We start from the raw sequence: 14,222 nt of genomic DNA, 5'->3' as shown, positions 1-14,222 counted from the left end.
AGCTCAACTAGAGCACCTCTGCAGCTGCAGAGGCTCTGGAATCATGAGATGCACCTGAACACTGCAAACACCCCCTCCCAAAAGGGCCCCCGCTGGAAGACTTGCTCCAGTGCCTCCTGCAGAAGGCAGGCAGCTTCCACCCCAGCTAGCTGCTGCTGCAGAGAAGGGGAATCTTACTGTGGATGTGTTCAAAGTGATCCATCCAATCACACAGACAGCCCGACTAGAGGAAACCTGAGTGAAGATTCACCTAAAATACCAACACTTTAATTGGCTCCTGGCAAGGCACAACAGGACCTGGAGCAGCTCAGCAGGGTTTGGTTTCAGCTGTGGAGGACTGAATGGAGTTCAGCTGTGTCCATCTGCCCCAGAACCATCAGCTAGATTGCAGCTGGGGAATCCATACTACAAGAGATGGAGAATAACTCTTACCAGCACAGGCCCCCGTGAACTGTGATGTGAACCAGCTTGATAGGGAGAGAAAAAGACAAAACAGAAATGAGCTTCATCTCACTGAAAGCCATTCCTCTAACCACAGCCATTGTGCCCTTGAGTTCCCTGGAACCTCTCTAATGGGGCAGCAATGAGAAAACACCAACTCGCTCCTCTCAGAGGCCCGAACACCATGTTCCCCTCCTGCCAGGGGCAGCGCTGGCTCCTGCTGCCCCTTGCTTTTATTGTTTATGTTTTTAAGTCAATTTATCATGGCCCATCAAGTGGATAATGGCTGCCCAGGACACAGAAGCCCCTTTCACAGCTCCCTCAGACAGCTCTACAAAGGAAACATTCATCCAGGCCCAGAGCAGGAATAACCCCTCACTGAAAATAGCTGCTGGCTAAACCCGCCGAGGAGAGACAATGAGCCCTTTCAGAGGGAGCAGGCGAGGTGGGCACAAAGGAAACGTCGTCAGCCACATTCACAGTGTAGCACAAACCCCTTTTCTCCCCCTCCTCGAAGGCAACGCAAATGGTAATTCAGAAGATAATTCAAACATTAGAGGTCAGGAGGTCCCAGCCGAGGGTTCTGCTCAGGCTCTCTGCTCTGCATCGTGGCTACAGCAGCACTGTCCTCTGAACACCAGGCAGGAGCCACAGCACACACAGTCACGTTATGTTCCACAACACAACAGGTTCAACAACCACCACGCCTGCAGAAGTGACCGGTGACCTCCATGCGTACCACGGGAGGTACTTCCCTGGCTCCAGATACGAGCTGCTGCATTTTACCAACGTAAGATTAAGGCTGAGCCTATTACAGTGGGATTAGTTTTATTCTGGGGAAGGTTTCTCTCGCACCAGCAGTAACCCCAACAGCAGAGTGTGCTGCTTCCACTGGAAAAGTTAAAGGAGGAGTCATCAGTCAGCCTGGAAGATCCATAATTCAGGATTCATCCATGTACTGAATGCAGGTGTTTAAAATTAACCTTCATACTCTTCCCACATCAGTCCAGATGACGGGGCTCAGTCCCAGGGTGGAATTACATGAATTCCAGAAATTAAGGACCCAGAAAAGGCTTTATTAGGAATGTTTAAGGTACAGTGTTGCACACTCTTGATTCGCACTGTAGTTTAAACAGAGTTCAGGACCCAGGTAAGCCTGAGCACAGGCTTTGCAGCTACCAAATTCGAGTAGCTACGTGTTATATACAGGTTTAACACCATCCCGCTGGACTGCGAGACCCTCCCCACGGTGAGGGAAGCCAGACGACTTGCAGAGGGCACTTTTCTGTGTTACCAGGGAGGTTTTTGCACATCAACCCCAGTTCCCAAGGTACCAGAGAGCAGGTCTGCAGCCTCCTTCCCCTCTCCTCAGGCGCTGGGGGCGTACTGCACAGCCAGCCGGTCAAAGTCGTTCTCCTTCGAACCAGAAACAGAAATAGAATGAACAAACCTTGAACTTTACTGGAGGAGCTGAAGAGACCACCACTAGCACAGCTCGCTGAGGCAACAGGAATTCTAAGCAGCAAGATCACCTGTCTCAGTTCCCAATTTTTTTTTCAATTTGTTCCATTTTCCCTTTGCCATCACCTTAATCCCTCTTCCTCCCTCCCCAGATTCCCTCTCCAGAAGGAGGTTTCCTCTATTTAAGCACAAAATCTCATGGTAACAAGATTAAGAACCTAATGTCAGAGAGATTCATTCAAGATGTGAGCAGATTTGGGTACATGGCTCCTTTGTTTAACATCTGGCTTGTGGCTCCCAACATCTCCCACAAGGGCTAGAAAATTTGCTGTGATAAGTGAGGTGCCCCCTGCAGTCAGGTTTGCTGGTAAAGAATCCACTTGCCCCATCAGAGACTGGTATGAGGCATGAGAAATTCAATTTTATATTAGAGAGGAACTTGTACCTTTGCCTGATACTCCTTTATGAATGGATGATTCTTATGTGCATCTTTCAGCTGTGACAAATAGCGATTCGTAACCTGATGGGATGAGAGAAGTTTCAATATTAAAATGAGAAGCCAAGAGTTTAAAACATCACACTTCAAGTTGATTATTTACAGTGAGTCCTGACCCGATTCTCTCAGTGTCCCAAACAATAGCAGCCCCAGTTAAAATCAGTAAGAACTGGGCACACCCTGTGCTTATAAAAATTAGACCTTAAATAGTGGGTTTGAGAGAATAGTCAGTGAGGACTGAGCTCAGAATTCAAGCCATTTGTTTTCCACCCAGGCCTTCCTCTCAAGTCCATCCCTCCGTCTGCAGCATCTCTATTTCCACAAACACTTTATGGAAGATGGGAGCTCTCCACACCCCAGAACTGTTCTGCTTTGTTAATGCTGATCCTGATGAGAACACAGAGAATTGCAAAGCCCAAGCAAAGTTACCACAAGCCCTCAGAGCACAGGCCCTGCCCGCAGCAGCACAAGCAGGTTGATTGTATCTGCTTGGTGAGTACAGTAAAACAGGTCTCACCTCCGGGGGTTTGCCCAAGTGCTGCGACAGGACCACAAAGTTGATCAGGGTCTCAGGATGGCCACTGTCCTGCAAACAAGAGCAACCATCTGACCTGATTTACCTCCACAGCAACAAATGGTTACAACCAGCAGAGTTCTGCAAGAACCAGTTGTGCCCACAGCCCACTTCACTGCAAAAGGCAGAGTAGAAGCAAAGCAACCACCATAACCATATCTACCAATGTGTCGCTATGTTCATGAAGTTTAAGAGTGAAGGTCATGCTGCTTTACTCTGTGTCTCCCACAGAGCAAATCTGCCTGGCAAAACCAGAAGTACCTTGTCCAGAGCCTCCTGAAGCACTCCCTCCGCATCGTCCCACTTGCCCTGGGCCATGTAGCAGGCTGCTTGCCCGTTAAGCAGCAGCAGGGTGGAGGAGCATTTGTCTGCCATCTCTTGGAAGATGTAATAAGCATCTTGTAACTTCTCACCACCCTGTGAAGGGAGGAGACAAACACACACAGTTCCATTCCATGTTGCTAAGAAGCCTGTATGTTCTTGCCATGGTTGAAGGACCAGGCACAAAGTTCATTCCTAGCGTTATAAAGCCCAGGCATGGAGCGTGTCAGAACCAGTGCTGGCAGCTGGCATTCAGGTGGTCTCCTGCACCACAACACATCACTGCAGACCACAGATGAAAGGAATGCAAAAATATATACTATTAAGAGCTATTTAAAGGATCAAAAGATGCAGGTTTCCATTCAAAAAGAAAAAACCAACCACTTCAGAAGAACCACTTCAGGTGTTGGATGTATTCATGGGATTAGATTATGAAAGGGGATTTTTATAATTAAATGCCGGTGTGGATAGCTGGCTTTCCAAAAAGTTCCAGCTTCAGACAGGTCCTACAGGCAGAGGTGTCCACCAGTTAGAGGTGGGATCGCTTGAGGAAACTCAGACCTTAAGGAAAATCCAGCTGTGCACTATGGCAAGGCAGAGGTTCTGCATGAGAGATTTCCTAACAAACCCAAGTGAACACTAGAAAGAAATCTTAATGGTACAACAGGTTGTGTCCTGCTTAACCTTGGGCTTCACTGAACTTGAGGAGACTGATTTTCAGTCACCTGATTATCTGGCCTGTGTTTGGCTTTGTCTGATTCACAAACATCCTTAAAGACAGTCTGCTCTAAGCAAAGAATTACATTTCTTTCTTGGAGTTTAATTGCAAGGTCTGGATGCTGGTCCTGCTGCACTTGCCATTTTATATTATAATGCTTTGTGAATTATTTAAGTGTGGTTTAGCCCTTCCCTGTGCGAGCCGAAGGCCAAGGAGCACAGCTGAAAGACTGGCAATCAACCCAGGCACTTTGTGAAGCCAGCTGCCAACGCCTTCTGTGTACTTGAAGGAAGGGGAAGAACAACAAACCAACCCAGCTACCCCCCTGCATGCTCTTCTGAAAGTATGATGTGAAAAGAGCAAGCAGGAACAAGCTGTGGAGTGGTGTTTCTCCATGCTGTAGGCTAAGGATCCCCATTTCAGACACTCACGATGGCCAGGTTCACCCAGGCAGTTGCCAGCTGAGTCAGAGTTGCATCCTCATCTTGCTCCTGCATCTTTTTAAGTTCCTTGCTGCAGAAGGAAAAGTGGGAGTCACACAAGGCAAAAAGGCTCTGCTTTCTTCTCTCAGCTCTTCCATATAATGCCACAAACACCTCTTAACATTTCACTGAAGCAATCCATGAAAGACTTCCCTGTTTTACTTCCTTATGGGAAGCCAGAAACCCAAGACTTGAGGTTCAAACCACATTCTGCTCAAGGGAGGATTAAACCTGGGGGTCCATCTCTTCCTTCAGCTGTATCCAGCTCTATTATCTCTTTTGCAGCACACCCACATCTATGCACAAGTTGTTTTCTCCATGGCAGGTGTTAAAATGCTGCACCCTGGGGAAGGCTGGGTGCTGAAAATTCTCTTATCACAGCCCACCCCAGCACCATGAAGAAGCAAACAGACACAAACTTACCGAGCCAGATCAAGCCTGTCAAGCTTCAGAAGAATCTGTATCATCATGGCCATGCTGCAAGGAATAAGAGCAAAGTGGTTTTTCCAGCTGCAGGCTTTACCTCTCCCAGTGCCCTGGGACAAGCCTCCCTGCTGTGGGGCACCAGCTCTGGGAGCAGGGCCTGGAGCAGGGCAGCTGGCTCCATTCTCCCACACGCTCCCTCGCTGCACTGACACAATGCTCAGCTCAGCAGTCCTGAGCACACTTGAATCAATAAAGCAGGTTCTTAAGTTTCACAAGGGAGCAATAGACTTGATATGGGAAGACAAGCACCAAATCACTTCCTACTCCAAAAGGCAAACCTCAGAGGAGCTTCTCAACGGTTTCAAGGCTTTTTAGAGAGAAGCCAGACCTCAGCCATTCATGGGGCACCTCTCCCAAGCCACGAGAGAGGCTCCGTGATGCCGGCTGAGTTCCACCTACCACTCCAGGCTCTCCCCTTGGTGCAGAGTGCGCAGAGCCGCGTCCGGGTTTTTGTCATGGAAATAGATGGAAGCAGCCATCAGCAAGAAAGTGGTGTTGGCCACATCAACGCTTTTTGCCATTTTCTTGTCCAGATCAGCAACAATTGCATCCCTACGAAGAGCAAGGGTGAGAATTTGGGAGTAGCTCCTTACTGAGCACCCCGGCAACTCTGAGCTTGAGTTTGACTGGAAAAGCCTCAGAAAAACCCCAATAAAAACCACGCTTCTACAAGAAACTTTCCACATGGAAGCAGATTCCTTGTAGAACAGGGCTCAAGGTCCAACTTATCAGTCTTACCTCTGACTCTCGTTTGAAAGATACTCTGCAAACATCCTCACTGCCTGGAGCTCAGGACTAGCACTGGCTTTAATTTCATCCAGGACAACACCATATTTCCTCTGTGAAAGGCAACAAAGACAAAGCTGTGACTTTGACAGCACAGGACATACCTGTTGACTTTCTGAAACCTCAGTAAGAACCACCGGGAAAGGCAGATTTCTGCTTTACATCCCACATTGGACTCTACCAATGCAGCCAAATTCCACAGCCCTGACGAGGACTCTCTGACCACCCAAACTGGCCCCAGGGGGTCACGCTGACCCTGCACACATCACACTGCATTCACAACCGTATCAGCACCAGGGAATGTGTTATCTTCCAATGCTGAAAGAATTGCTCCCAAACTGGACACGGCTGTAGTTGCCGAACTCGGGTTCCCAACCTGCAGCCCGGTTACCCCGAGGCAAACGCAGCATTCCCCCCCTCACCTGGGCAATGTAGGCTCGGAACAAGAACACATCCCTCTCCACTTCCTTCTCCGGGCTGGACGCCTGAAGGGACGGCAGGAAACAAGAAGCGCTCTCAGGGTCCTGCACAGCCACAACCCGACCCCACAGGGGACACCCCCATCCGCACACACGCGGCCGGGGCACCGCCGGAGCCTCTCTTCCACCCCAGCGCCCTCCCCCCCCACTACCACAGGGAGCGCCGAGCACAGCCTGGGCCGAGGCGCTCAAGGACGAAAGGCTCTCGGGGAGCCGCAGGTCAGCACCTTTACCCGCCGGGGACAGGCACCGACCCGCGGGCCGAAGGACGGGCTGCGCCGCCTCGGGCGACCGCGGGTACCTTGACGCGCTGCGCCTCGTTGATGGCGGCCTGGTAGGCGCCGATGTAGAAGCTGTTCTTCACGTCGAAGAGCTCGTCCGCATCCGCGGCCTGCCCGGCGGGGCCCGCGACCGCCATTGCCCCCGCAGACACGTCTCCGGAAGCAGCCACGGAGGCTGCCGGGAGCCGCGGTCTCCATGGCAACCCTCCCCGCGCCAAGCCAATCGGCGCGCCAGGAGGAAGCGACGTCACCAAGAGCGCTGGAAGCGGTGGTGCGCCGGGTGGGGTGAGCAGCCAATGAGCGGCGGGCGCGCGGTGGTGACGCGGCGCCCGGAGCGGCGGCATGGCGGGGTTCCGCGCGCTGGGGCTGGCGCCGTGGCTGGCGGAGCAGGCGCGGCACGTGGGGCTGGCGCGGCCCACGCCCGTGCAGGCCGCCTGCATCCCGGCCGCGCTGCAGGGTGAGCCGGGCCCGCACCGCCCCGACCCGCACCGCCCCGCACCGCACCGCGCCGCGCCCGCTCACCGGCACCTCCGTCCTTCCCGCAGGCCGCGACTGCCTGGGCTGCGCCAAGACCGGCAGCGGGAAGACGGCGGCGTTCGTGCTGCCCGTGCTGCAGGCGCTCTCCGAGGACCCCTACGGCATCTTCTGCTTGGTGCTGACACCCACCAGGTACGGTGCTCCGGGGAGCCGGCCCCCGGTAGGCCCCGCCGCGGCGGCCGGCCCCGCCTCACCGCGCTCCTCGCCGGCAGGGAGCTGGCGTACCAGATCGCCGAGCAGTTCCGCGTCCTGGGGAAGCCCCTCGGCCTGAAGGACTGCGTGGTGGTGGGCGGCCTGGGTGAGTGCTGCGGCGGAGCCTCTGCCCTTCTCCTCCGGCCCCGGGATGGGCTGGTCGGGAACGAGCGGAGCGCTCGGGAGCTTCTCCTTCCGCACGGTTTGTTGTGCTCATGCCGAGGAGCTGTGACCCAGCGCCCAGGGCAGCGGAGGCTGGTGGGGATAAGGAGAGTGATGTTTTCCAGCTTTACAGAGGGAATGACTTTGGAGTGCATGTTCCATGGTCCCCTCTGTGGGTCTCCTTGCAGACATGGTGGCACAAGCACTGGAGCTGTCCCGTAAGCCCCACGTTGTCATCGCTACGCCCGGCAGGCTGGCAGATCACCTCCGCAGCTCCAACACCTTCAGCCTTAAAAAGCTCAAGTTCTTGGTAGGGCAGTTTTCCGGTTGGGTTTTTGTGCTTTTCAGACTTCTGCCTTCTCAGCCGTACATGTGGATGAGCTCGGGGGTTTCGGCTCTGCCTAGATTTTGGATGAAGCTGACCGGCTGTTGGAGCAGGGCTGTGCTGACTTCACTGCAGACCTGGAGGTGATTCTGGAGGCTGTTCCAGCACGCAGACAGACGCTGCTGTTCAGCGCCACGCTGACCGACACGCTGAAGGAGCTGAAGAGCCTGGCTGCCAACAGGCCCTTCTTCTGGGAGGCTGCATCCGAGTAAGTCTTCACCCTCGCTACTGCGCGGACACAGAATCCTGCTTCCTCTCTGGTTTCTTGTCTCCTCACTGTCCCTCATGTTCCACCTTCACTTGCCCAACTGTTGCTGCTGGTGCTTCCCCTCCAGGGTGCGGACAGTGGAGGAGCTGGACCAGAGGTACTTGCTCGTACCCGAGGCGGTGAAGGACGCGTATCTTGTCCACTTAGTCCAGACCTTCCAGGACGAGCACGAGGACTGGTCTATCATTATCTTTACTAAAACCTGCAAGTGAGTGGCCTTGTTCCTTGTGAGCACTCTTAACATAGACATTTCTACTTGAGGTTCCAAGCCTGTGCTGTCCTGGGTGTTAGGCTGGGATGGTGTTTGCTTCCATAGTCTGGTAGAGAAACACCTTTTCCTTTGAGCAGTTTGGGGCTGAAGGGCCACCCAGACAAGTAGCATGCCCGAAGGTCAAGCTGCTTTACCTCCGTGCATCTTCTTTTCCTCCTACTGATGGATACTGGGAAAGGAATGGGGCAAATAGACCTGTCTGCATCCCAGTGCTGCTGCTCCCTTCCTTCGGGTGGTTCAGGTGACTGGGATGGAGCCCTGGAGCTGGACATTCCCCTGAGTGGAAGGGGAAACCAGTCACACTCCCTGGTGTGGAGTGGGGGTCCCCTTCCCTACCTCTGTCACAGTGCTGCAACATCTCACTGTGGTGGTAATTTGTGTGAGGGCTTCTGGAGGAGCCCAGCCCTGTCCTGCTCCAGCAGCTCCACGTTTTCCTGGGACATTCTGATTCTTTTACTGTTTTTTCGTTCAAGGGACTGCCAGGTCCTGAACATGATGCTCAGGAAATACAACTTCCCTTCTGTAGCTCTGCATTCCATGATGAAACAGGTGGGTGATGGACAGATCTGGGAGAGGGATGCTCAAGTGCTCCTGAGTCACAGTGTCCCTCAGACAGACTTTTCTCTTCACAGCGGCAGCGATTTGCAGCTTTAGCAAAGTTCAAGTCCAGCATCTTCAAGATTCTCATTGCCACTGACGTTGCTGCCAGGTAAGGGAAAATCACGGTCCCTGTTGCCAGAGGTCTTAAGCCTGCTTTTTAAGTGCCAGAACTACCGTGGAGGTTTGGTTGGGGTTAGCAAGTGGATTTTTAAAGCTCTCACTTTAAAATCTCCCACTTGGGTAGGACAGGGTTGTAGAAAATCTCTGAGCTGGGTTTTGCAGCCCACTCGTGTGCAGTGTTGCTCTGATCCTGGCTTCTTTTGCTGCAGTGGGGAGATGTGTTCTAGCAGGAGAATGATTTCTGTGAGGCTCAGTGTGACCTCTGAGTCTGAGAGGGAACAGTGGGCTATGAGGTGGTGCTGTGTTCTGTTACTGTTGGAGAGCTGCATGAGGAGTTTGTCCTAGAATGAGCCAGTAAAGATGACATCCATGAGAATATGGGGCTCGGGGAGAAAGCAGAGGACAGGAATTCAAAGTGCCTGTATTAAAACAGCGTTTCCCCACTTCTGTTCTCCTCCCCTGTGCTGCAGAGGTTTGGACATTCCTGCAGTCCAGGTTGTCATCAACCACAACACTCCCGGCCTGCCCAAGATCTACATTCACCGTGTTGGCCGGACAGCCCGTGCGGGTGAGCAGGGAAACTGAGTGCCCTTTGCTGCCTCAAACTGGGATCCCAGTGCTGGGCTGAGGCAGCAGGGCAGCAGCAGTGCAGACTGGTCAGTCAGTGCCACGTCTGCTCTGAGCCCTGGCTCAGCATCCTGCCTTAAGGCTGCAGTGCTGGCTGGTGGCTGCTCTGCACTGGTACTGAGATGAATTTGCAGAGCAAATAGAGACCCTTCTGAGTGCCCCATGAGCAGACTGTGCCAGGGCAGACTCATGGGGATGATGGAATTTGGCATGGGTTAGGCTTCATCTCCCTCTGCTCATCGACATTCATATCTCGCTGTGTTTTCACCATGCAGGTCGGAAAGGAATGGCCATCACGCTGGTGACACAGTACGACATCCATCTTGTGCATGCTATTGAGGAAGAAATCAGTAAGTAGAGCACCATTAATGCTCCTCAAATTTGGGATCGTGTATGTTCCTTTGCGCTCATGGTGCTTGCAGTGCTGATTTCATCTGTGCAGGATGATCCAGAGCATCAGTGTGAAAATGGTTTCTCTTCCCTGTGTGGCTACGGCTTGGAAAAGAGCAGGAGCATCAGCAAAGCATCAGCTTTGATTCTGCTCTTGAGTGCATCAGGCATGAATAGGTTTGTCTTCCTGCTATTCCTAGTGGAGGAAAAACAGTGGTTGGACTTTCTCTGTAACCTTGTTATTAAAGCAGCCAACTTCTTCCTTGCTCTCTTGGTACTGTGAATGCTGATGTGGACAAAGAGGACCCATGCTTTGCATAGCTTCAGGCTTCATAGTTTTTGAGGAAGGAGACCTAATAAACGCAACACCTTGTGCTATGGGGAATTGTAGACAGAGGAGAGGATTTGATTCTTTGTTGTAAGGCTGAAGAAGTCAGTGATCATGGTGTGTGTCAACAATCCCACCAATAATCAATGCAACTAGAGTGGGTTTTTTACTAGTTGAGAATCTGCTCCTGGATTTTGTACCCAACCATGGTCTGTAAATGTCTCACCCTGATTCAGAGCTGAAGCTGCAGGAGTTCTCTGTGGAGGAGAAGTTTGTGCTCGACATCCTCACCCAAGTGAACGTCACCAGGAGGGAGTGTGAAATAGTAAGTGTGCAAACAGGAAGCCCCTGTGTTCGGAGGACTGGAGAGCTTGGGCAACGGGGAGATTCATCACAGCCTGACGTGTGGCTCTGGCCGTGCAGCTTTGCTCTTGAGCACATAACTAAGAGTTGGTGTTCCTTTTTCTAGTGCAAACACTTGGCTGTGTGCACGTGGGGGGTTGTTTTAGTTATTTTCCCTACGTTTGGTCTGTTATTGTACATTCTTGCAGCATTTTTGTGCTGCTGAGTGTTGAGGCTGGTGCTTTGGGGGCTGCCAGATGTGTGCACACCAGCAAGGTGCTGCTCACCCTATACAGCTCCATGGCAGATTTGGTGCTTGGTTACTGATCGGCCTCCTGTATTTGTGCTTTGACAGGAATTGGAGGGAATGGACTTTGATGAGAAGAAAGAAATAAATAAGCGGAAGCAAATGATCCTTGAGGGGAAGGTGAGAGTTGCTGCTGTATAAACTGCTGTGATCAGTAGCTGGGACACTACTATCGATGGGAGTTCCTCCCTCACTGCTGTGGTGTCTCTGCCTCACTCCCCTTCAGGGTGGTGAAGCTTTATCTTAAAAGGTGACTGATACTAAAAAGTGCACTGGAGTCGTGTCTGACTTGTGCAGCCTACTTGGTCATGGGCTTCTAGGAGAGGCAAAGGGGCTGGCACTGTCCCTGGGCATGTCACCGTGTCCTGGCATTTGCCATTGCAGGATCCAGATCTGGAGGCCAAAAGGAAGGCAGAGCTAGCCAAGATCAAGAAGAAGAACAGGCAGTGCCGTGAGAAGGTGCAGCAGGTCCTGCAGAAGAGGAAGCAGCTGCAGCTGAAGAGGAAACTGCAGAAGAAGATGGAGCGGCGGAACAGGCGCTTGAAGGAAGAGGAAGAACAGCCCTCAGCCTGACTCGCTTGGCTCAGACTGCCCTGGTGTTGCTGCTGCTTTGGGAATACTGGGATCTAATGTGTTTTAATGTGGACACTTCTGACCTGATGTTGTTGGGAAGGTGGGAGAGGGGAGATGCCTCGATAAACCAGCTTGTTGGGTTCCCTTCCTGCACAACGCTGCTGGCTTGGGCCTCCCCGGCAGGCCGGGTCTGTCTGCTGCAAGAGTGTCTGTCAAGAGCAAGTTTCCTTCCTCCACCAGAGATGAGGCCAGACCTGAGCTCCTGGTGACGTGAAGGGAAATAAAGCTCCTCTGTCTCTTCCCCCTCCATTCAGTCCCTGCTCTTTCCCTTTCAAGGGCTGGTGCTTGCCACTCACACTGTTTATATCAACAGATTCTCCCCTGAGCCAGAGTCTAAAAATACTGTGACAAAATGAGCTCAGCCCCTGCCTGTGCCACAGCCCAGAGTTTTCCAAGAGGAAAATTCCTGGAACACATGGAGAGGTTGTACTGTGGGGCTGGTCCCGGGGTCTTCTTGGGGTAATTCTGCTTTATGCATTGAAGTGACCAGGTTGCTCCAAGCCCCTGTGTCCAACCTGGCCTTGAACACTGCCAGGGATGGGGCAGCCACAGCTTCTCTGGGAAAAGTCTGTGCCAGCGCCTCAGCACCCTCACAGGGAAGAGCTTCTGCCTCAGAGCTCATCTCAATCTCCCCTCTGGCAGGTTAAAGCCATTCCCCTTGTTCTGTCCCTGCAGGCCCTTGTCCAAAGCCCCTCTCCAGGTTTCTTGTAGCCCCTTTAGGCACTGGAGCTGCTCTAAGGTCTCCCTTTCAGGACCCTTCTCTTCTCCAGGCTGCCCCAGCCCAGCTCTCAGCCTGTCTGCAGCCCGCAGAGCATCGTTGTGGCCCTTTTTCTGGTCTGCTCCGTAGGTTTCCCTGTGTAATTTGCATCACATGTTTGGAACAGGAGCCTGGTTGGGCTGGAGGGGGCAGAGCTCTCCTAAGAAACGGTTGTGATTCCCTAAGGAGGCAGAACTTGCAGTCTCAGAGTAGCTCAGACCAACCCTGTTCTGATGTCAGGTTTGAGCCTTGGTGCCTTCTTTAACATTTAGAGCTTCCTATGACTTGAGACTGAAGATCTGCTATTTCTGTCTCTGGCTTACAAAAATAGTTTCTATGCTCAGTGCCCAAATAAATACTTATTGCAACAAGTGAGCGGCTGGTTGACTTTCCCGAACACAGAGGGGAGCTGTGGGACCTCAGGGGAGGGGAGCAAACAGCTTGGAGAGAACATGGGGTTCATGTCAAGAGATGAGCGGGGTAAGGATTGAGCTGGCATTCCTGGGGGTCCATCTACCTGCGGGGCAGCAGGCAGGATGGACGTGGTCCTGCCGGGGGTTCCTCTGTCCTCCTGGGTGCCCTCTGGGAAGGAAAAGCACTCACTTGGAGCACAGCTCCCTGCCACCAGTGGCAGCTGCTGCTGCAGCAGCAAATAGGTTTGTACCAGGCTGATGCTTTGTGAATGCTAAATGCTGCCACAGCCTGGTGCGTGCTGATGTGTGGGGCAAGCCTGTTAGCTGCAGGTTAACACAGACACCCTGCCCGGGCCAGGCTGCTCCTGCCTTCCTGCCCAGGGTGTCAGTTGTTTCCCTCCCTCTTCCAGACACTCCTTAACCTGCTGCCTGGAGCCTTTGCTTCTTCCTGGCAGGGGTTTCTCTGTCTCCTTCCACATGTGACACACGGGCTTTGATCAAGGCTCTTGTCTTGCAGCTTTATTCAAAATTCCTTTTAACACCTCTCTTGTCTTTGAGCAGCCTTCTCTGGGAGGGAGGGACACGTGCTGGAAAGAGCTTTCTGTAGTGCTGACGAGACATTCCGGCTTCAGAGAATCAGTTTTGGGAGTGGCCAAGTAGAAAAAGAGGTTGCTGCACTGGCTGGGATGTGGAAAAATGCCTTAAATTCCCAGATTAGGAATTTCCATCTTTCCCAGGGCGAAAGGCCGTTGGGGGACGTTTCTGTACCTGCTGTCAGTACTGCCCCCCAGCTAGGATTTGCATTGTGGGGTTTCTAGGCATCGTCATAAACCTTTGGGATCTTCTGGGAATAGAAGGATTTCCTTCTCGTCACAGCCTGGATTGGAGCTGTAATCTCCTGCCTGTGGCTCTGCCAGAGCCCTGAGCAGGCCCTTGTTCCAGGGCTCTCTGCCCAGCTCCTTGCAGTTGCTTTGTTGAACCTTCACCTTTTCTGCTGCACCTCAAAGCTCTTCCCTGCCAGTTTTTGGTGATTCAACTCCTTGTCTGTGGCACACCCTCATTTAAGGCTTGACTGCAGCTGCCCGGACATGTGTCTTCACTCGGGGTATGACAGGCTTGACACTTAACTCCTAGATCCTCCCTGCCAGCAACAGGAGCCCAAAAACAGGACAGAGGGAAGGAATACCTGGATTCTCTTTTCTCTTGTGTGCTAAGGAAACCTCCCTGCTGGCTCGCTTTAATGCCCTCCCTGCAGCAGCTCTGTCTCCTGGGAACGCATCCTGCATGACTCGCTTTGGATTCCTGTCACTTCTGGGAGGGAGAGCAGTTGTGAAGGAGCAGCAGACTCTGCTCTGCCCTGGCAAA

General features: G+C 52.7%; 2 protein-coding genes across 2 annotated transcripts; one reads left to right on the top strand and one right to left on the bottom strand.

The window, feature by feature from the left end:
• Positions 1 to 1,809: 1,809 nt before the first annotated feature.
• COPE (COPI coat complex subunit epsilon) lies at positions 1,810 to 6,715 on the bottom strand. Its single transcript, XM_030509748.1, has 9 exons — positions 6,546 to 6,715; positions 6,188 to 6,250; positions 5,718 to 5,818; positions 5,379 to 5,531; positions 4,917 to 4,970; positions 4,443 to 4,524; positions 3,234 to 3,389; positions 2,907 to 2,984; positions 1,810 to 1,857 (listed from the first exon to the last, which is right to left on the bottom strand). Exons 1-9 carry the CDS (start codon positions 6,660 to 6,662, stop codon positions 1,810 to 1,812), a joined length of 852 nt encoding a protein of 283 aa, XP_030365608.1. The 5' UTR covers positions 6,663 to 6,715.
• Positions 6,716 to 6,838: 123 nt separating this feature from the next.
• On the top strand, positions 6,839 to 12,815 carry DDX49 (DEAD-box helicase 49). The gene is made up of 13 exons (XM_030509714.1): positions 6,839 to 6,982; positions 7,071 to 7,194; positions 7,275 to 7,360; positions 7,605 to 7,726; positions 7,822 to 8,009; positions 8,137 to 8,277; positions 8,814 to 8,889; positions 8,973 to 9,049; positions 9,531 to 9,628; positions 9,963 to 10,037; positions 10,642 to 10,730; positions 11,103 to 11,174; positions 11,439 to 12,815. The coding sequence occupies exons 1-13, from the start codon at positions 6,868 to 6,870 to the stop codon at positions 11,625 to 11,627; spliced, it is 1,452 nt and encodes a 483-aa protein (XP_030365574.1). The 5' UTR covers positions 6,839 to 6,867; the 3' UTR covers positions 11,628 to 12,815.
• The last annotated feature ends 1,407 nt before the right edge of the window (positions 12,816 to 14,222 follow it).

Source organism: Strigops habroptila, chromosome 20, assembly GCF_004027225.2.
Source record: "Strigops habroptila isolate Jane chromosome 20, bStrHab1.2.pri, whole genome shotgun sequence".
In the NCBI taxonomy this organism is placed as follows: Eukaryota; Metazoa; Chordata; class Aves; order Psittaciformes; family Psittacidae; genus Strigops; species Strigops habroptila.
This window is presented reverse-complemented; position numbering and strand designations above follow the sequence as displayed.

Bases quoted from the DNA above. Each gene is read 5' to 3' on its own strand.
- COPE (XM_030509748.1), bottom strand. From the start codon at position 6,662: ATGGCGGTCGCGGGCCCCGCCGGGCAGGCCGCGGATGCGGACGAGCTC. The intron at 4,971-5,378 runs GTAGGTGGAACT...TATTCCTTGCAG, and splicing joins CAAGGGGAGAGCCTGGAGTG to CATGGCCATGATGATACAGA. The intron at 2,985-3,233 runs GTACTTCTGGTT...TCTTGTTTGCAG, and splicing joins TTCAGGAGGCTCTGGACAAG to GACAGTGGCCATCCTGAGAC.
- DDX49 (XM_030509714.1), top strand. From the start codon at position 6,868: ATGGCGGGGTTCCGCGCGCTGGGGCTGGCGCCGTGGCTGGCGGAGCAG. The intron at 7,727-7,821 runs GTAGGGCAGTTT...GGCTCTGCCTAG, and splicing joins TTAAAAAGCTCAAGTTCTTG to ATTTTGGATGAAGCTGACCG. The intron at 8,278-8,813 runs GTGAGTGGCCTT...TTTTCGTTCAAG, and splicing joins ATCTTTACTAAAACCTGCAA to GGACTGCCAGGTCCTGAACA.